At 33.4% G+C, this 23,961-nt stretch overlaps 1 protein-coding gene across 1 annotated transcript; it reads right to left on the reverse strand.

The window, feature by feature from the left end:
• Positions 1-785: 785 nt before the first annotated feature.
• LOC111043341 (ras-related GTP-binding protein C) lies at positions 786-23,236 on the reverse strand. Its single transcript, XM_039419619.1, has 8 exons — positions 23,033-23,236; positions 19,340-19,506; positions 16,507-16,735; positions 11,299-11,476; positions 9,604-9,740; positions 7,974-8,116; positions 5,305-5,453; positions 786-2,113 (listed from the first exon to the last, which is right to left on the reverse strand). The coding sequence occupies exons 1-8, from the start codon at positions 23,033-23,035 to the stop codon at positions 1,956-1,958; spliced, it is 1,164 nt and encodes a 387-aa protein (XP_039275553.1). The 5' UTR covers positions 23,036-23,236; the 3' UTR covers positions 786-1,955.
• Positions 23,237-23,961: the final 725 nt, after the last annotated feature.

Genomic DNA, 23,961 nt, shown 5'->3' on the forward strand with positions numbered 1-23,961 from the left:
ATTATCAATAACAAGCATATCTCAATCATTAACTTATCCCCAAATTCCAATTTAACACAACCACTTTCTAAGCTGCAACATCTTACACTTTGAATCCACTTATATATTGACACATAGAAAATATAACATTCAACAAAAATGACGCAGATAGATATGGGTAACATGCATGACAGATACACAGATTCCATACAAATACACTTAAGTAATAAATTTATACAGTGTGAAATAATATAGTTTATCATATCATAGATTTATAAAAGTAATAAACTCATGCATTTTTGATGAATAGTTTGACAAAGAATAATATTATATTAAATATATTTGTCATTTGTCCCTGGAAATGGATATGATAGCTACATTTTATTTACTTTCAAGTATTTTACACGCAGATTCATATCGTCCAATCTCTGACATGTAGGCTACTATACTAACAAATAGTGCTCCTATACTAACAAAATCGGTCTCCCAAACAGTCATTCAAAAATCATTCTGGAATCACTCCTAGACGTTTTCACACTTTCTCAGAACTGCCAGTACCAATTCTCCAGCTAACCTTGAGGGAATGGTTAATGAGAGCTAAGATTGATTTGACTGTTTTGCTTGATTATTTAGTATTTGTTTTTTGACGAAAAAGAGCTAAGCTTAGACTAAATTAAACTTTCACCAGTGAATTGGGGGAGTCAGGTCTCTAAAACTGATTTGAGTAGGAAATCAGTACCAGCTCTCATTTTATTGAAAAATAAATGCGTTCCCAATGATCACCAAGTTGATATCCTGTTTAAATATTTTTAAATTGGATAGTTGATATCCTGTTTGGACATAAATGCGTTCCCAATGATCTTCAAGTTGATATCCTGTTTCAATATTTTTAAATTGGAATTTATTCAAAACAAAACAATCAACATACAAAATAACAGGAAAACATGAAATTATATATATAAAATTATTAGAGGGAATAACATGCTCTGAATTCCTACGATGAGCATTTCTTTTTAACATACATTGTTGAAGTTATCTTATTTCTTTAGGGCTACTTTTTAATATAAATAAAAATAGAAATCTGAGTTTTAAATTATTTCGACAGGACATGTTTCGGCTACTAATGCCATTTTCAAGTCAAAAACTGAAACTGAACTGACTTGAAAATGGCATTAGTAGCCGAAACATGTCGTGACGAAATAATTTAAAAAGGGTACTCAGATTTATATTTTAATTTATATTTTTAAAGTTTTACATGCCCTGAATGAACAAAAAGTTGAGTGATAAACTGGTTAAAAAATAAACACTTCCTAGAGCGGAAATATGTAACAGAAAACTGTTAGAAATGTCAAAAAAATCTACTGAATAAAATTTGTAAGAAATATATCAAGCTTAATTTTTCTTTGGTCAGTCACATCGGTGGAACGCATTGTTTGAAAGATTTAAGATATCTAATAATTGGTGAATGCTATTCTCTCTTAAGGGGGAATTTGAATGAAATGTTGGGAAAACTGTTATCTAAAGTGATGATTACAGAACTGGTCAAAGAATTCCTTTTTATAATTTGTGGTCCAATGTGAAAAAGCAAAAGGGAAAATTACCGCCAAATCATTCAAAAACTGCTCAATTTTACTTGTATTTTGAACAATTCCAATCATTATTTCCTTCTAATTTTGTACACAATAAACTTACATATACAGTAAATAATGGGATTTTGTATTCTACCATTTCGCAATTTTTATAGCTATGACAGTAGATCAAGACATTTATTTAAAGGTATTTACAGATAAATCTCAGATTGATTGATACCAATTGAACGAAGGTTCTCAGGGAGTGGATGTTGTATTAAACTTGTCACATTCGCAGATATCGAAATTGAAAATGATATATTTTCAATTAATTTCTTATCGATATTTGCATAGATTTTTCGAAATGTTTCACTTGTTTACAGTCGATGGGTGGGCGGGCGAATTCTCTCACGTTGGTTCCGTTTTACTGGAAGAAGCAGAGGCGGCGGAGTTGGCAACTTCACTATTGCTGGCGGTAGCGATGTCTGAGCCATTTGGTTTATTTCTCAGATCGAACACTTGTTGAATTGCTTCGCGAAAACACAGGAAATTGTAATCTATAACGCCTGAAATAAGACCAACAAAGTGGTTACAAGTTGAGAGTAATTGATTTGTATATTACTTAGACATATTAGAAGTCGACAGTAGATATATTGGACACATAATTTGTTGATCTATAGATTAATTGTTTGGATATTTCAATTTCAATTCAATTCAATTTAAACACACGAAAATACAATTAGAAAAGGCAATATAGAACAAACAATAACAGTAACAATGATATTAACACAAAGGGGCCGGTTTCCGAGCTCGGGATTTGGCTAAGTTCTAGACTTTAAACATCTGGAGTAAGAAAATTGGCTTTCCGAAACGGGGCGTAGTCGTAGTCATTGTCAAAGTCGCGTTTGAATTAAATTTAAAAAAACTAGAAAATTAAACACAAAATAAAATAAAGAGAAAATAGTGTAAAGTTTCAGCTATTTTGAGTTATTTAGAAATGTTAAATTTCTTCAAGGAAAAACTTTTCCAATTATAGAAATGAGAAAATAAAAACTGCGACTACTGTTATAAAAACTGCGACTACGCCCCGTTTTGGAAAGCTAATTTTCTGACTCCAGCTGTTTAAAGTCTAGAACTTAGCCAAATCCCGATCTCGGAAACCGGCCCTTAGAGACAATATTGCTTAAATGATGTGTGCTGAAAGAAAGAGTGGAAAAATACCTTGCCAACTAATGGCAACTATGGTTTCCCATGTGGTAGGCAGGTAAGGTATAACTGAAAGGGAAGGGTGTGTGATAGGGACGTGAAAGGAGGTAGTTAGATGGGCAGGGCTGAGGGAAGGGAAAATAGGATGTGAAATAACAATACAGACAAATGTGATGTGAAATAACAATACAAATATTGTATTTGACTACTGTGACATTGTATATAATTTCAGGCACTCAGCATTGTAACTGTATCTGATAGTGTATATTGAATTTTGAGTGTGACCTGGCTTATGTACTGATGTAATCTGGCTCAAATAAAGATCATTAAATCATTAATTCAATTATTGAACCCTTGAGAGGAAAAACTTCAAGATATCACTTGAAATATTAGTGTGAATTGGAAATAAAACTATGATAATAAAAATAATAACTGATATAATTTATTTATAATTGAATGATAAATAATATTTTATTCGAGAGGGGTATCACTTGAAATATTAGTGTGAATTGGAAATAAAACTATGATAATAAAAATAATAACTGATATAATTTATTTATAATTGAATGATAAATAATATTTTATTGGAGAGGGGAATAGTTTGGCGGTTTTCTTTCATGAATAAATAAGAAATTGAATAATATTAGGCACATATTCTTGATTGAAATAACTGGTAACCTTTTATTCTTCTATAACGACACGGCTAATTATGCCATTCTCATCAATATTATTTAGTTATTTATGATACCCATTTTTAATTGAAGATTTGTTTGTTCAAGAGTAAATTGTTGTTTTAATAAGTATAGAAGCTTAACCTAGATATTGATTTGTACTGTAGTATAAATTTGAAAAGGGACAGTTTTGGGCATAAGTCTGTTGTGCATTCTAATATAAGACGTAATAATATTGTACATTACTAAATAAATAAATATTTTCTACATAAATTTTTACAGATGAAATCCTTGCTGACATTATTTGTTTTAATTTATGACACATGCATGTTTCGGCATTTATGCCATTTCCTATACTAAGGCTCAACTCACACTTACGCGACTCAGGTCGAGAAGAGACTCGATTCTAGTGGAGAGCATGTGTTTTCAAATGGGTGACGTCACGGAGACTAGAATCGACTGGTCTGAGTGACACCAATTGGAAACACATGCTCTCGACTAGAGTGTTGTCTCTTCTCGACCTGAGTTGCGTAAGTGTGAGTTGAGCCTTAGTGTCAAAATAATATAGGTTTTGAAAATAATTGTATGTATAACCAAAATAGTGAAATCACATCATCAGCTTGGGCTATTTTTAAAAATGATTGAAAAAACACAATATAAGAGCATAAAGTACCCTTTATTAAAAATATTTTTTAAAAGAACTTGTTCAAAATGAAATTGAAAATGGCCAATGGCCGAAACTAGTAGTTGTTTTAAAATATTTGAAATAAAGGTTACCTTATGCTCTTATATTGGGGTTTTCCAAAATTGTAAATTTAAATGGAATTTTTATGGTGGAAAGTCCCTTACAGTGGGTGGGTTCCACCTAGCCTGAATATAACTAAAGCCATCAATGGGCCTCACGTCTGCTATACTTCATCCAGGACCGACAATTAAATGTGCTCATTCGATAACACGGAAGTGTAATTCGTTGGAAAAAAAACTATTGAGTAACCATGAAGTTGAGTAACATTTCAAAAATTAAAATTCCCAAAATGTTTACTTTTCTTCATACTAAGTGAGGTCCACGTTATAATGGCAGTGTTTGATTAGCAATGGTATTGCTATTCTTGTCTATCATTCAACAAAGCGAATAGCGCTATCTCATTCTCGCTTTGCTCTGTTGAAAATGTAGAATTATCATTTAATTAACAAAATATTTCATATTAATTATGAAAATTTATTAAGAAATTATTGAAAAATATAATTTCTTGCTTAATAAAATATTTTAAACGAGAATGAACAGATAAAATTACATAAAAAACCGGTATCAGTTACTGTCATTGAAGGCATTGACAAGACAGAAGATCGGCAACGTTTTTCTCCCATCTTTCTCCACTGCCATTATAACGTGGACCTCACTATAAATACAAGTGTAATATATTTTTCAATTTTAGGCAGAATATTTATATGTTATTCTCATGTCTTTGTAAGAATTCAGTTGAAATATGGAGTATGAAACAAACTGAAGTAATGTGTTCATTAAATCATGAAAATTTCAATTTAAAATAGACCATTTTTTTCAAATTGGTGACTCGTGGATTGTAATTTGTAGTTCAAACAATATTCTTAATATGTGAATATTTCCTATTTTAGTTTTAATAATGTGGAATATTTCTTCTATGTTTAGTTTTGAAGCATCCAAATCTGAAAATCTATTCTGTGAAAATACTTGACTGAAAATTTTTTGAATTGAAGAACTATTAGACAACCTATTTCGGACTATGTGTTATCTAAATTTGGGAGAGGAATAGCACAAGGTTACATTATTTTTTATCTCCCTATCATTTTGATAATATAATTATTGTATAAATGAATAAAGAATGAATGAATAAACATACCTTGTCTGTCGAAATTGTCCTCCCTGAGGATGCAAACAAACGCCAGAAACCGGTTCACTTCACGAAGATAGAGAATTGTTCCATTGTTTAGCTTGATCAGACTAGAACTTTGACTATCAAAGGCAGGAGTTTCCGGCTCTTCTTGAAGCCTGCAACAGAAGACAGAGAGAAGATAGAAAGAGAAAGAAGAAATAATAAATATTTAAAGCAGAGAAATAGAAAGATATCATTAGATATCATTATATAATTAGATATCAGAGAAATAGAACACATCATTCTTTTTCAGAAGACCTTATAAACGTTGAGTACAGGAGATCTTATAATCTGGAGTACAGAAGATCTAAGAAAACCTTCTGAAAGAGAAGATATCATTTTGAGAAAAAATATATTTATCACTAGCAGGTAACCCGTGCTAGGCAAGGGTCTACTTGACAAACTGAAAACTTGAGGTAATGAAATGTTGAAGAATTGAAAATAGGCCTATAACCATCCTCGGTTAATTAAGAATCTATCTATAATTATTGGCCCTAGCCAATTATAATGATTTGACACGGAATTATTTTCAAACCCAATTTAGAGAAATTAATGAAATAAACTGTATAGAAACTGTAAATGTATAGACCCCACAGATTTAACAATAGCTATAGTAAAAGAGCTCCAGAATGCAGAATTCCATATCTCTTGAATTCATTGCCTCTGGAATTGCGGAATTTGCAAAGAAAAGGTGAAGTTGAAAAATAATTGAAATTATTTTTCATTGCAATAATTGATGATTGAGACATATTGTTGGATTTTACAGTAAAAATGCAAGCTTACAATAGTTTAGTAAGACTAACGATCATTTGATGGGTATATACGATAAGGTTTTATATTATAACTAATTATTATTTATGAATTTTCTTATTTATTTTGTTGATAATATTCATTCAATATATTATATATTTATATTTGTTTATTCAAGTTTTTGCAACCTAGTAAATGGGAATTAAATTCTCTTAATATCTCTCAAATAGCTAAAAGCTAGAGGGATTAAAATATATATGAATTGTATTTATGTGTAATGAAATAAATAAATTGAAAAATGTTGAATTTCAAGTTAATCAGTCCAGTAGTTCAGACGTGATGACGTGTCAAACATAATTTTCCTATCCCGTACGTGTATAAGCCAGTTCTTTCCTTTATTATAGTACTAGAGGTAACCCGAGCTCGGCAAGGGTCTAATTAAAAACTTGACAAACTGAAAACTCGACCTACTGAAATCTTGAAGAATTTAAAATAAGCCTATAACCATCCTCGGTTAATTATTTTATTTATTTATTAATTAAGAATCTATATGCAAAATTTCAAGTTAATCAGTCCAGTAGTTCAGACATGATGATGCGTCAAACATAATTTTCCTATCCCATACGTGTATAAGCCAGTTCTTTCCTTTATTATAGTATAGGTGATGCATATTGCATATTACTCTACAAATTAATGTAATGGCACTTTATTATGTAAAAACAGCCCAATGAGAGTCAATTATACAAACAAGTCATGCATCCTATAGTGAGGGGAGTCTATGTTATAATGGTAGTGGAGAAAGATAGGCGAACATCGTAGCCGATTCTTTGCCTTGCTACTGCCTCCTGTAGAGGATAGATGATACCGATATATCTGATGTAACATCAGCTGTTCATTTGGGTTTAAAATTATAATGAATTATATATTTTATTCGCCAAGAAAATATATTTTTCAATGACAAATAATGAATTTTCATAATTAAGATCAAATATTTTCAACTATTCTCTACAGAAGGCAATGGCAATCGGCATCGCTGTTCTCCTATCTTCCTCCACTGCCATTATAACGTGGACCTCACAACACATGCAAACTTGTTAACATGTTAATTTAGAAGTATCAATAAACAATGTAACATACAATGAATGGTCTTTTCCGTTAGGGCTACTCTTGAATAATTATTATAAATATACAGCTGTTGTATAGCTATGGTGAATGTGATATTTTCGAGCTCAAAATTTAAGTGTTTTTATTCTTTATTTTGTGAATTTATAGTTTGTTTCATGTTTTTAAGAAACTTTTATTATTAATCCATCCAAATTTAAAATTGTTTGTTTTATTCTAATTTATATTTTAGATTGTGGTTTGGTGTAGAAATTTGAATGGACATAACCTATAATATTTGGACAATTTAAAACTAAATTAGGAAATTGAAGAAGTTTTAGGCAATAGCCTGTTTTTTCTTTTCCGATTCTTGTATTTTTTTGCTAACCTTATAAATAAATAAATAAAAATATAAATGTATTTATTTTCCAATCACTTGATAATGGCATCATATGGCCGAAAAATGTTGTGAGTAATCAATTTTAAAAAGAGTACTTGGATTTATATTTTTATTTATAACATACTATGTTATGATTTGGCAACGTTGCGGAGTTGAAAAAGGATAGAGCTTGCTGTACAGTCTAATGACAGACAATGATAGCAAACCAATTTCAATCAGAAGCTGACTTAGATCCATATAACGTAGATCCCATCCCACTATGAGTAATTGATGAATAAATGCTTCTGAAATTATAAAACCAACCACACTGAAGGTGAAAAAATGTGAAATAATTATAGTAGAAATGTATAAAATATTGAAATCAAGTGATAAAATGATAACAAACCCATAAATTCCTGAGACATCGATGACGACATCAATCATATCACAGCACAGCTCATAACTCTGCATATCGACCGGGGAAGAATCAGTTGCTATATATATTTTTGACACTACATCGAATAGAAATGCTTTTTCGATTGCCGAATTCTGAAAAAACATTACAAAAATTACTGTAGAATTAATTTATTATAAATTCATTACTATTATTATGAATAGAAATGCTTTGCGATTGCTGAATTCTGAAAAAAAACATTACAAAAATTACTGTAATTTATTTATTATAAATTCATCACTATTATTATGAATAGAAATGCTTTTTCGATTGCGGAATTCTGAAAAAAAACATTAAAAAATTACTGTAATTTATTCATTATAAATTCATCACTACCTTCTTAGGCCGGGTCCACACTGAACAAATGTTCGACATACATTTTTGTTGAAACAGTTTGGGCAAATTTTATTATATTTGACAAACAATGTTTGCCCGTAGCTAGTGTGGACGCGTCACCAAACAAATTGCGCCGCCATCTTTGTTTGGACTGAGTGTTCGCTCTCAGAGTGACAATTGGCGAACTGTTTGTTCTACTCTAACAAACAGTTCGCCAGTTGTCAGTCTCTGCGAGTTCCTAGTCAGAAGCAGGTCTATTGTGGTGTTTTCGGTCAGTGAGCTGCAGGTTTTTTGGCTATCCCAAAAACTTCCCTGGGCAAGTACTAACTAAACTATCTTGTGAACTCTCCCAATGAAAACGTTCATGTTAGAGTAGAGTCTTGGTAGAGTAGAGTGGGATAGCACCGTGGGATAGTACTCTACCACTTGTCTTCCCCCACCACCGCTTCTCATTCTACTCTACCACTACTATGCTATTGAAAACAGTCTCGAGCTAGTACTCGAGCTAGTAGAGTAGAGTATTTTACGGTTAGTTCTGTTCACTAGACAACACACTTTACCTACTATTCTCAATTGTAGTGAAAACAGTTACTCGACCAAGTAGAGTAGAGTTAGCTCGGTAGGGTTAGCATGTCAGTTACTCGTCCACTAAGGCTCAACTCACACTTACGCGACTCAGGTCGAGAAGAGACTCGACTCTAGTGGAGAGCATGTGCTTCCAAATGGTGACACTCAGACCAGTCGATTCTAGTCTCCACGACTTCACTATTTGGAAACACATGCTCTAGACTAGAATCGAGTATCTTCTCGACCTGAGTCACGTAAGTGTGAGTTGAGCCTAACTAGTGAAAATTAGGCTTTATGCTCTATTTGATCTATCAATTGACGCAATTACAATATCCAAAAATAATATTTTTTGCACATTATGCAAGTATCTGTTGGGGCCTTAACAAATCTCTTTACAAAAATACATTTCCAAAAAAAACACTTTTTTTATTAAAATATCCAAAAGCACTCAGATCTGGAATTTTGCACTTAGAATATTGAATTTAGTAATTAATACAACTACTTACCGAAATAATAACTTCAAGAGATTCCAAAAATATGCAAGTATTTGTTGGGACCTTAACAAATCTATTTACAAAAATACATTTCCAAAAAAGCACTTTTCTATTAAAATATCCACAACCACTCAGATTTGTAATTTTGCAGTTAGAATATTAAATTTAGTAATACAACTACTCACCGAAATCATAATATTCAAGAGATTCTCTAACGCTGGCAATTGCGGAATCAATTTTTGCACAACTTTACTGAAAGCCTCGAATATACTGTGGTCATATATGGATGTCAAGTGAAAGCTCAGGTGGATTTGTTCACAGCCTGAAAAACATTTCGATAATACAATCACTCCATGTGGACCAGTAACAAGTTAGCACTTCACTTATACCGGGTGTTTCAAAAAGAATGACTCAATTTTTAACAGTTATATTTATTTTAAAAAATGGTGTACACAAACCATTTTTACATCAAATTACTCACAGAAGTATCAAGTTTATAAGTGTTCTATGTGCCCTCCTTTTGAGGCTCGGACGACATCTAGACGGTAGGCAAATTCATCCCAGACTGTTCGCAAGATGTCTGTCTTCTCGGACTGTAGCTACTGCATCAGTTATCCTGGTTTTTAGCTCCTCAATATCAAGACAGACATCTTGCGAACAGTCTGGGATGTATTTGGCTACCGTCTAGATGTCGTCCGAGCCTCAAAAGAAGAGGACACATAGAACACTTAGGCCTGGTTGCACAACAGCCGGTTAAATTTTAACCGTGATTAATTTTATGAGAACCAATCAGAGAAGGCGTTTTTGAAAAGACGGCTTCTCTGATTGGTTCTCGTGGAATTAATCACGGTTAAAATTTAACCGGCTGTTGTGCAACCGGGCCTTAGGCCTATAATACATTATCATAAACTCAATACTTCTGTGAGTAATTTGATGTAAAATTGGTTTGTGTAAACAATTTTTAAAATAAATATAACTTTTAAAAATTGAGTCATTCTTTTTGAAACACACGGCATTTAATACATAACATTTTCTTATGAAATAGTTCGGTTTTTCTTGTGGTTATTGAAAGTTGATTTTTTTAATGGGTCAAGTACAACACTTGAGTGATTAATGTTGTTTTTCAACCTATCTAAAGGTTGCGTACAGACTGTCGCTCCGCTCCGCAACCGAACGTCACTCCAGCAGAGCGATTGATGATCGACCGGCGAGCAACAATGGTTCGACCGGGGAACGCGAGAAGATCTAACATCTTCCGTAACGTTCATGATGGGTGCGTGGGCGGTGCGACTGTTGTTCGATGGTGGTACGAGGGCGGTACGTAGGCGGTACGAGGGAGGAGCGTGCTCGGTGCGGGTTGGAAGCACGAATATGTGTACGCAGCTTAAGAAGAAAACTAGCCAACTTTTTTCAGGAACCAACCAATTATTATTAAGAACTTATACAGATTACTAATAAAGTAAAAATAAAACATTTAGGGCCGGTTACCGAGCTCGGGATTTGGCTAAGTTCTAGACTTTAAAACAGCTGGAGTCAGAAAATTGGCTTTCCGAAATGGGGCGTGGTCGTAGTCATTGTCATAGTCACGTTTAAATTAAATTACGAAAAACTAGAAAATTGAACACAAAATAAAATAAAGAGAAAATAGTGTGAAGTTTCAGATATTTTGAATTATTTAGGAATGTCAAATTTCGTCAAGGAAATACGTTTCCAATTATAGAAAAGAGAAAATAAAAACTACTACTATGCCACATTTTGGAAAACCAATTTTCTGACTCCAGCTGTTTAAAGTCTATAACTTAGCTAAATCCCGAGCTTGGAAGCCGGCCCTTATTGTGCTTTTAGTTCATTGAGACATGCATACAAATAGAGATACAAACCGGAATCAGTAAGATCATCATTGGCTCGTTGATGTATATCCCTCTGGGTTTCCATCTTGTTATCCTCTGTAAGACCATCTACTTTGTGAATGAACACTTCGAACTTTACGTTGTGATTGACTTTGTATGCCTTGGTAACCGTTAGGTGCAATTTATTCAGAGCTTCCATATAGTCGTCCTAAGGGAGGCAATGATTAACAAATTATTAGTTTACAAATAATAATAATATGAATAATGCAAGGCTTACAATAAATAAATGTTATATATTTTGTGAGAAGAAAGAATATCATGAAAACTAAATCTATACAGTATTTTAACAAAAAGGATGGATTGACATATAGAATGTTAGGTGCAATTTATTCAGAGCTTCCATATAGTCGTCCTAAGGGAGGCAATAATTAACAAATTATTGGTTTACAAATAATAATAATATGAATAATGCAAGGCTTACAATAAATAAATGTTATATATTTTGTGAGAAGAAAGAATATCATGAAAACTAAATCTATACAGTATTTTAACAAAAAGGATGGATTGACATATAGAATGTTAGGTGCAATTTATTCAGAGCTTCCATATAGTCGTCCTAAGGGAGGCAATAATTAACAAATTATTGGTTTACAAATAATAATAATAATAATAATATAATAATAATAATAATAATAATATAAATAATGCAAAGCTTACAATAAATAAATATTATACATTTTTTCAGAAGAAAGAATATAATGAAAACTAAATCTATACAGTATTTTAACAAAAAGGATAGAATAACATTAAAGATATACAATGTTGATAATTATTTTACATGGCTGCATTGCAAACATTGGAGTTACTACAGCAACATAAAAAATGATTATGAATAGTGATAATTCTTCTAATAGCGTAAGTAGATATCCCATGGTATAGGACGTTATGTCACAACTTTTACTGTTATCTCAAGCCAATAGTCCACGAAGTTCTTTCCAGTGAAGCTGTGTGAAGCTCGTAGTCTCTCATACTGTGCCGTTCATACACTCTCACCCCAACAAAACAGTAAAAATCGACAATAATCGACTTGAGATAATAGTAAAAGTTGTAACATAAACGCCCTATACCATGGGATATCTACTTAAGCTATTGTTTCTCTATGGTATTATTAATAATTATTCTAGTCTGAATTAACTGACGATACCGTAACTCTAGGAGTTGTAATAAATCTTGGATCTTGAATAATTTTTGTGGAAATTTGAACATAATTCAGAATAATGAAAACACTGAGATATTGTCAAAAATATCACTTATTTATTGTAAATAAAAAACATGTTTCGACACCAATTTCTTTCACACTGAAGATGACACCATTGGTGTCGAAAAATGTTTGCAATTTTACAATAAATAAGTGATTTTTTGACAAAATCCCAATGTTTTCATTATGGATAGATATCACATCTCACCAGCAACAGTACATAATTCAGAATATTGAATCTTCAGAGATAAAATATCATTCAAGAGTCATTGATGTGGGCTTCTGTAGATTTGAATAGACCCTGTTTTATACATAGCCAACCAGTTTTTTCAAAATAATTATTTATTTTAACATTCCAATTAATAGATCAACATTTAATAGGGGGTTACCAACTGTAACTTATAAATACAAGTTTCACATAATTTTAGAAAACAGTATCAATTTTCTACTATAACCAATTTTGAACTTGAACTTCATCAATGGACATTTGAATAGTTTTTCTTTCTAAGACTATATAAATAAATGATTGAAGCAAGACATTTAAGAATATTAAAAAACAATTTTATAGCTCAAAATTTTCATATCATTTTAGAATACAGTATCAATATTATACTATAACCAATTTTGAACTTGAACTTCATCAATAGACATTGGAATAGTTTTTCTTTCTAAGGAGATATAAATAAATGATTGAAGCAAGACATTCAAGAATATAACAGAACGATTTTATTGCTCAAAATTCTCATATAATTTAGGAATACAGTATCAGTATAAAACTATTTCCAATTTTGAACTTGGAGTTCATCAATATACATTGGAATAGTTTTTTTTCTAAGAATATATAAATAAATGATTGAAGCAAGACATTTAAGAATATAAAAAACGATTTTAAAGCTCAAAATTATTATTTAAAATATCATTTTTCAATAAATACATTTGATTTTTGATCTATTCGTCATTCACTAATTCATTCATTACACACTTGACAGTGATGCAAACTTCAAGATAACGGATTTGGAAATGGACCATAAGTGCGTATCAATGATTCAGAGTCAACACAAAACAATACTAGACTGCTATATAATCATGGAAAAATAAGTAGAATGTTTGACTTGATTTCCGGATCGTTCATTCCTTATCTGTAAATTCAAATCAGACTGTCACCCTTGTTTAAATGGTAAGCTTCGAAGTTATAATATTATATGAATGCCAACAGTGAATCAGATGAAAAATATAGATTTCATTTATATTTATATCTATATAAATTAAATCTATATCTATATAGATTTCATTTCATCAGATGAATATAGAAATGCCTAAAGTGAATTAGACTATAGAAATGGGAACAGATTACTATTATCATAAAGAGAAGATGACATAAAATTATGAAATAATTTCTAAGATAGCAAATATAAAAATATTGGTTCTATATTTTCTCTATTTTGTCAAGTAGTACGGCCGAAAGCAATAAAAAGATATTATGTTATTTTATTCTTTATTCATTTATACAATAAGTACTTTATCAAAATGATAGGGAGAGGAAAAATAAGGTAACCGTGTGCTATTCCTCTTCCAAATTTAGATAACACATATTCCGAAATAGGTTAAGTCTTGTAGTTCTTCATCGCAAAATTTTCAGTCCTCAAGTATTTTGTTATCATAGGTGTTATTTTAACAGATGTGCAATGTACAAGACTGTAACAATCCCGAATCCCGGTTTAGACGGCTTTCTATTCTCAGTCAACAAAAAAGAATCTTCTAATCAAATCTATAATATAATAAAGGAAAGAGCTGGCTTATACACGTACGGGATAGGAAATTTACAAATGACGCATCACGTCTGGGCAATAGCCCAGTTGCAAAGAAGCCTGTTAAATTATAATCATGATTAAATGCCACAAGAAGCAATCAGTGTAGGTATTTTTGAAACGAAGGCACCTCTGATTGGTTATAGACAATTTTTACCACGGTTAAAATTTAACAGGCTTTTGTGCAACCCAGTCATTATCCTATACTATTGAAAGAACAATATTTCTGTTAAAAAAAAAAAAATATATCGAGTGACCTGGCTGGCTCAGGTCTGGTGTCAGAGTTTTCAGGTCGCAACTGATCAATTTCAGGGCCTCTGACATGACCTAACGACTGCTTTTTAGGCAGCCGGGACCGACGGCTTAACGAGTCCATCCGAAACACGGGAGTGGCCCGAGATAAATATCTTGCCCGGGCCGGGATTTGAACCCGGGCCTCTGAATCATAAAGCCAGCATCTGATCCACTCGACTACGGCCACTCCATTTCTGTTTATATGTCTGTATGTCACCGGATCTCGAAAACGGCTCTCAAAGATTCTCATGAAATTTGTAACTAGGTCTCATCCCTGAGAAAACTTGCTGAAGTAGCCTACATTAAAAGGATAATAATTCACCCTTGGAAAAACAGCTGAGAATTTCGTCGTTTGTCGATAATAGAAGTGAGTGAGCGAGTGCAAGTGTGTGGGGCTTAGCCAAATTATGACTCAGCTCTTGAACTTTTGCAATCATTCACTTTAAACTCTCAGTGCCGGTTGCACAAAGTTGGTTTAATCTTGATCCTGATTAATTCCAGGAGAACCGTCTTTTTAAAATGACCTTCTCTGATTTGGTTCACTTGAAATTAATCAGGATTAAAATTTAACCGGCTTTTGAGCAACCGGCACTGATTACCTCATTACCTGATTGAATGATTGCTATAGTTCAACAGCCGAGTCATAATTTGGCTCAGTCCCACACACATGCACTCGCTCACTCACTTCTATTATCGACAGACGACGAAATTCTCAGCTGTTTTTCCAAGGATGAATTATCCTTTTAATGTCCTTCAGCAAGTTTTCTCAGGGATGAGACCTAGTGCAATCGAATTTTCATATTATAAACCTACTATGGATTGAGAGAGATTTTTGCATTCCACTGGGAATCAACTAGATCCATTGTGATTAGATTAGTTAAGCTGCGTTTATACCGGAGTTAATAACACAAGTTTTTAACATTTTTGTTATCAACTGATGTTCATTACATAAGTTAATAATAACATCATGTTGAGTTGCGTTTACACCGGAGTTGATAACATTCGTTATAAATAAAAAAGTTGTCAACTTGACTGAATCGACAAAAAATTCTCTTGAAAAAAGTTGATAACTCGTGTTTTCAACAGAAAATTCCTTGTTATTAACAAGATTTATGTTATCTATCGAGAGTCGGTAACTTTTGTTAATAACAGGTTACTATCTTCCCCGCAACCCCCTCGCCCAGCATCCCTACCCTACAACTACAGCTGTTCCCTAATAACTACAGCTGCAGACAAAACACGTGACAAAGTTATTAACTTTTGTTGATAACAAAACTAGCAGCCAAAAGAAAATGTTATTAACTTATGTTGAAAACTTTTGTTTTAAACTCTGGTGTAAACGCATTATAATTTATTTACATTAGATCAGATGAAGATCATTATTTTAATGATCACACACATGTTTCAATTCAAATTTGAAGACAATTTTTCGCTTTTTATTCCGGCTGTTATATGATATGAATAGTCTCGTTAAATAAAATCATATGGAAGTCAATTATATTGATAACAAGATCTTGTTAATAACAAGGAATTTTCTGTTAGAAACATGAGTTATTAACTTTTGTCAAGAGAAATTTTTGACGATTCAGTCAAGTTAATAACTTTTTGTTAATAACTCGTGTTATTAACTCCGGTATAAACACAGCTTTAGATAGAACCTTTCTGTATAAACTATAAATATATTATAATTTCCTCTTTTGTAATAAATTTTCTATGCTTTTGTACTCAAGAGCGAAGCTCAGTGCCCCAATATTGTTGGTATTATTCTAAATGTTTTGATAATTTCAGATGATAAACACAACTAACGTAAACGTTGACCACACAGCTGACCAATATAGACTGATATACAAAATGTAATGAATTTCACAGTTTTCTTACCTGAGCATCTATAACAAATACAAGAGCTCCACAGCCTCCAAATATCATATCAGAATCAAAGCTGGGGTCTAGAAAGTCTATTTGACCTGGGAAATCCCATATTTGAAACTGGACAAACGATGAGTTGGAGATGTCCTCTTTGACTATTTTGTTTGTGCTCTCCAGGAAAAGTGTCTCGTTCGGCGACATTTTTTGAAAAACAACTTTCTGTATCGACGATTTGCCACTCCTGTACAAAAATAAACCATCATTATTAATAAATTTATCTATTTTTCAAGGGCCACTCTTCACGAGTATTTTAAGCCCAGTGGTGATAATGAGGGAGTGAATGACAATGCTATACAAACGCTTCTATTTGTGATGATGAATGAATGAATGAGAGATGATGAAATAAAATCTGAGAACGAGCACTCAGCCGAGACAAAATGAGAGTGAAATAATAGAACCCAAATCACCTAACAAATCCACAATAGGAAACACTTGCTACTCACTTCTAAATGCGTGGTTTCAAGGGAAGTTTTAAAATTCGAAATGACAAAGTTCAAATACAAGCGGTCTATAGTCGGTGCAAACCTTGGATTGCAGCACGGGGCTTTATGGCCAATGTTATTTCAATAGACCAATGGGAGAACACGGTTGCCGTTTTCAGCTGATTCTAACAAAAAGGCCTTCGCTTTTCTCGCTCTTTCTCTCCTGTGTACTCCCAACTAAAGATGTTATTTTAATTATCCACTGCATACTGCTGTATATTACTGAAAGTTGATTACCCTGATCTACTTTCAGCCTACTCCATTTTAATAATTAATTATTTGATCTTACTTACTTATATAATTATTTTACTTTATTAATTTTCTGTTTTTTTTCTCTTAAATCTTCATATTAGGTAACCAAAACTTTCACAATATTTTCATTTTTAAATAAATCCTCAGTTGAATTAATGAAAATAACGTTTTGGTAGAGAGTTAGTGGGAAGGATACTTCGAATATTCTTTCCGAAGAATGGACATTGATGTGTCCAAAGCTCCGCCAATTTATGTAGATGCATAACAATATTATCTATATTTATCACAAATTGCTTTTTTCATATCATATACAGTTCAATAATAATTTTCTTAGTCTATATTATGTAAATTCATCTATAATTTTGCTGTATTGTAAGCTATTTGTATATAAGTGTATAAGCCAGAATATATTGTTCTACATGAATAAAGTACTCAATCAATCAATCAAACAATCAACACTTTGCTCACAGGCCCTATGGATTCTGTGAAATCTGGCAGCGCTGTACTCCATAAGAGCAATGCTACAAACTAAGGTTTGCACAGCCTATAGTTGGATTTCCCAATAATTGAAGAACAAGACACCGTCAGAGTGCTTGCTAATATCTATAGCTTCAGTATAAAATTGACACACTTTTTTCTATGTATTTCACACGACATGCAGTCAAATATTCTAGTTAATAATCAAATCCGTTTACTAACTGACTGTAGTACTTTTTACCGTCTAGTGATCATTTTCAACAGTGTAAATTTTCATCATCTTTATAAAAAAAAAATCGGGGCACCGAGCTTTGCTCATTTTTATTTATTGATAAACAGAGCACAATTCTTTAAAATGATCGTGTTTATATTTTACAGCTGGCTATACGTCAGCTTATGAATTTCGGGGATGACATATTTTTATTTTCCACAGACGTACTTCTTTATTATCCTCAGACGACAAAAGTCTCAGCTGTTTTTCCAAGGATGAATTATCCTTTTAATGTCGTTTTCCTAGGGATGTGACCTAGAGCAATCGAATTTTTATATCATAAACCTACTATGCTCCAAATTTCGTGAAAATCGTTAGATCCGTTGGACATGAATAACCAAATATAAATAAATAAATACAGAAATTGCTCGCTTAATATAATAGGATATTTGACTGCATGTCGTGTGAAATACATAGAAAAAAGTGTGCTAATACATCACAGCTCGGAATGGATTGAGAAACCATCACAGTAAAAAATTAATTATTGGAAAACATATCCCCAGTAACATTCTCTCCTGCACTACATTATTCAAAAATAAACTTTATTTTCCATGTATTCAGATTCCAAGAACGCAGAGCTCGAAATGCTGACCGCTCTCTGTGCTAATATACACCCCGTATCTATAAATCTATATATTTACACCTTTAAACCTATATCTTTAAATCAAATACAATATCCATAAATACAAGGTGCGCCAGCGAAACTTACTTATTTGAAAGGCCAATAAAAACAAAAGTACTTTATAGTTATTGTTTTAATCTTAATATATACGATAATACAATATCCCTATATTTCACGCAGTCTTGAAAATGACATCAGATCAATGGCGACCCCAAAGCGCATCTACACTGATGAAATCGATTTTTGAAAATTGTATCCACTCGTTGCAGTATATGAATCGGTATGTTGCCAATGGCGTCGCGAAAGTTGTTCTTGAGGTGTGCTATGGTCCGTGGTTGATCGACATAAACCAGGGATTTAACAGCGGCTAGGAACGAGTCTGTGAGGAGGAATTTCAAATCGAGCGCGGAAGGCACGTTGCTTAGCAACAACAAGTGGTCGACCATTAGAAAAGAAGCTTTCAACTGAGAATTCCAGCTTCTCTCTAGACCAGAGCATGATGAGGATAAACTTGAGGGAGGATAAACTTAGGAACTTTCCCCGCCAGATGCGTCCCCTCCTGCCCCTCTACACGACCAATTCACCGAGTGGGATTTTTTCCAAAATAAGTAAGTTTCTCTGGCGCACCTTGTAGAAATCTAATAATTTGGTTAAAATTACTGGAAATAATTTAACAAATACCTTCTCAATCCCATCAGTAGTATGCGAGGTTTTTGTTCACCAGATGAGGGTCCCTCCGCTCCCTCAGCTTCCGGATCGAACCTTGAATAGTCATAATCTTTCGGAAATGAACCGACATCGAAACGCTGGCCAAATTGCAACTGCTCTTCGTCATCTTGTTCGAAAGACTGCAAAACAATATAAACGATAGTCAAAATATTGCATTGAATAAATTGTTATCACTCTATTAATAAATGAAGTGACAGGAATTCAAATGTGGTACAATATGGTAATAAAAACAAGACAATTCCAGTTTCCACCTCATTATCTTTTCATTTTTTACTTTGCCATGACGGTTGTTATCATACATAAAAGCTACCGACCTCTGGTCAGTAATAAGTTTGAAATTTTTTCCAACCAAGTAGTGATGTCATTTCCGCAGTGCTTCTTCAATGGCTTGTGCTTCTTTTTCAACACTTGAATGTCTTTGTTCTGCTGGTGAAAGTATCCTTGAGAAATATGCTGTCAAATACCCTTGATACAATTCGATTTATTTCCACATGAAATTACAAGTTTGTACAATATTATAAATCAGTTACAATAAAATTATAAATATAATGATAAATTACATTAATATTTTGTTTTAAAATTGTAACAACATTGAGAAGTGGAATCATTGGATCTGTAGTAATCTGCTTTGACCCTTGAGCACAATTCATTGTGGAAACTGATCTAAAAGAATCACTGCTGCTAATTTGACTATCAAGGATACTTTCACCAGCAGAACAAAGACATTCAAGTGTTGAAAAAGAAGCACAAGCCATTGAAGAAGCACTGCGGAAATGACGTCACTACTTGGTTAGCAAACATTTCAAACTGATTACTGACCAGACTACCTGTCTGTAGCTTTCATGTATGATAACAACAGTCATGGAAAAGTAAAAAATGAAAGATAATGAGGTGGAAACTGGAATTGTCTTGTTTTCATTACGATATTGTATACAGACCTGACAGAGATGATAATTTCAGAAAAATCTATTAGTTGATTTACATGTCACCCCGGTGCAACATTGACGCAGTCTATCTGGATCTACCCAGTCAAGGTATATCACGCACTGTTTCGTACACATGTCACATATGGCCTACTAATGTGGGGACACACTCCATATTGCAAGGATGTGCTACTGATTCAAAAAAGATCTCTGAGAATAATGACGTTCTCCAATTATTTGAAACATTGCAGGCCGCTGTTCAGAAAGCTTCAAATACTGACTGTTTACAGCCAATATATTTTCGTTGCATTGATGCATGTGAGGAAGAATAATGAGCAAATGAAAAGGAGAAGTGAGGTCCACAACTACAATACACGGTCAGCAGGGATAGCAGGGAAGTTCCACGAAAACGATTGACAAACAATCAGAAGAGCTTCCAGATAGCAGCATTGAAGATCTTCAACAAACTTCCCACCGATGTTCAGGAAATGGAACTTAAGAGATTCGAGAAAGCCCTGAAAGCACAACTTCTTGAGCGGCCCTTGTACTCGCTCAATGAACTGGACAAAGAGACGCTTTTTCCTGCTGGATACACGACTACGACGCGGTCTATCTGGCACCCCCAGTCAACGAACCAGACAACAAGTATCAGGTGACACGTTTGAACCACTTGATTCGGAGTAGAAACTTTCCTACTCAATTGATCAAATCAGACGCCTAACGAGCTCCTGCAAAGTGTGTGCTGCTGTTAAGCCCAAACACAAAGGAACTAATTGAAGGCACTGATTGAAGCCACTTATCACGGAGTGATCCGTGGTCTAGTGGATAGAGTGCTTGCGTAGCAGCATAGAGATCACGGGTTCGAACCCCTCTCATTACCAAAAGGTTTTTAACCAGATCACTCCCGTGTTATCGGATGGGCACGTTAAACTGTCGGTCCCGGCTGAAGTATGACAGTCGTAAGGCCCATTGACGGCTTAAATTATATATTCAGGCGGTGGGACCTTCCCGAAAGGGACTCCCCACCAACAAAAGCCATACGAATTTACTTTTATTTACTTTAAGCCACTTATGCATTCGAACGGCTAAATACAGTTTTTAAGGGCCCTCTGCCATCATCAAGTCCAAATCTTTTGGTAATAGTAGATTATTTTTAACGGCTCCTTTATCTTGTTCAGACATGTCATTATCTACAGTTAATTGAAAACTGAAAAACTTGTTTTCTATGTATGAGGTTCCTAGTTAAGCTACTTACATTCAGACAGAGGAACATCATTTATGAGTCAAGACTTGATGAAAAATTATCTAAACACACATGGAATTGCAACTAGCAGAACTACTGCTTACAACCCAGCAGTTGATGGACAGATTGATAGATATAACGATATTCTATGAAAAACGATTGAGCTAGCATTAAAATCACTCAATTTAGAATTAAATCAAAGGGAGTCAGTTTTAGAAGATGTTCTTAGCCCAGTAAGAACATTATTACTTTGCACAGCCACAAATCAAACTCCTCAAGAGCGCATGTTCTTACATCGACGTAGATCTGGGAACAAAGGTATTTCAGCTCCTTCTTGGCTTCTCAATTCCGGCCCTGTCTATTTAAAAAATTCAACCAAACATCTAAATATGAGCCACTTGTTGAAGATGCCCACGGAAATGCTAAGTATGCACATGCACATGTGAAGCTACCTGATGGAAGAGAAACCACCGTACCTACACATCTTGCTCCGGTTGGAGAGTACAAAAACAGAGATCACGTACAACAAACCGATTCTGAAAGTGATGAAAAATCTCAATTATCAACTTCCTGACCTGGACCTAAATACTTCCTTAATCCACAATCAAACCAAAACCAGGAAAACAAAATTAGTACTATTGCCGAGAGCTTACAACCTAGACAAGAGGCTTGGCTACTAAACAAGAAAACTAAAATACATATCCAAGAAGAAGTTTTAGAAGTAGGAGACCTAATTATTTGAATGATTACAACTTTAGGGAGGAAGAATGTAGTACGGTATCTATATAATGTGTTTTTGTTAATACTATTACAATGTCACAAACTCATTCTAATTCAATACCATGTATCATTTAATTTATTAAAACCTATCCTTAAGTACTGAATATTTATATTATATTTACTCTCATTCTCATTAGGAAATGTTGCATTATGTTTAAACCGTTTTTTTGAGAGTAGGCTAATATGTACAGTAGGCCTACAGGTCTGTAAAAATGAAAAATTCATGATATGAACATTTATAATAATAGTTTATAAGAAAGCTTATGTACCTAGCTAATCTTACTAGAATTTTGTAAACAAACAATGCTGCAACACGTTCAAGATCTTGAAGCTAAGCAAACTTGTTTAAACTTGCAGAGAATAAGTTTAATTATTGGCTTACACCTAGTAAGCTGCTCAAATTTAAAGCAGCGCAATTTGCATTGAAATAAAGCATGTTTAATGCGATCTAAATTTGTAGTTACAACTGCATCATTTCAAAATAATAATACCCTCATCAAGTTAAAGCAAAAAATAGGCGATTGATCTAAAAACATTTTATCAAGTTAATTCTTTCAACAATATTTTAAAATGTAAAGGAATCATAGAAATTTGATTGTGGTTTTTTAAAAAGGATTCTTTTTAAAAAAATAAGGTATGGTACTGACAGTATAAGGTACCTAAGTTGTTGAGCATAACTGCACATAACCTAATACTTACCATCTTGTGGTTAACAGCTTTTGTTGAAAAAGAATGTTGGAACTAGGAGAGTCAACGTTTGTAATAACACAAATTGACAAATATACACATTAATAAACTAATTACAAGATCACATTAAACATTAATTTTACAATAAAATAACACATTTCAATACACAGACATGATTGTTACAAAACTAAACTGCACCATCTGCCTCTGCCTTCTGAATTAATCGATACTTTGGGAAAATAATCGATTAATTTCTAATCGATGTTGAGTAGCTTCGATTATCGCATAATCGACTATTTCATTACATCAATATCAATCTACTATTCTACTACTGTATTTGGTCGGTTAGGATATTCAATTTGTATTTTGTTAATAAAATTGTAGTCATGAATGATCAAAGAAGGGTATAGAAGGAAAAGTTTGGAGAATTATTTCAGACTCCGCAATTCTGTTTAGTTCAACAAACATGAATATCCAAATAATACCCAAAGTCGTAATCATGGCCAGGTCTTCCTGGATAGATCGTGTCAATTAAACATGTTACATAAAAATTGTAGGCAGCGTTACAGTCCAGCAAAGCTTTCGCCGAAAAAATCCTCTAACCGGTAGAAGCTCCTTCCAAAAAGCCACTTTGACAATGAGCTTCTGAACACATTGACTGGGCGTGCCCTAACCGAGTTCGGCATGCAGTTGAACATTCGCACCGCCAAAACAGGAAAACTGTCCTTCACTCTTGACAGGCGACAGCGCGGCACATCCAAGTGAACCCCCCTTCGAGTTCCATGTGAGTGCACTTCCTCCCTTCTAGTGTAGTTGTAAGGAGGTGAACTGGTGAATCTTGGGCTCTTACCTTTCTGGAAGGACTCTGCTTGTCTCCCTCAGTGGTGCGGACTCCCGGACACTTCCGGTGACTTTTGGTGTTCCTCAGGAATCGGTGCTGG

This window comes from Nilaparvata lugens, chromosome 1 (assembly GCF_014356525.2).
Source record: "Nilaparvata lugens isolate BPH chromosome 1, ASM1435652v1, whole genome shotgun sequence".
In the NCBI taxonomy this organism is placed as follows: domain Eukaryota; kingdom Metazoa; phylum Arthropoda; class Insecta; order Hemiptera; family Delphacidae; genus Nilaparvata; species Nilaparvata lugens.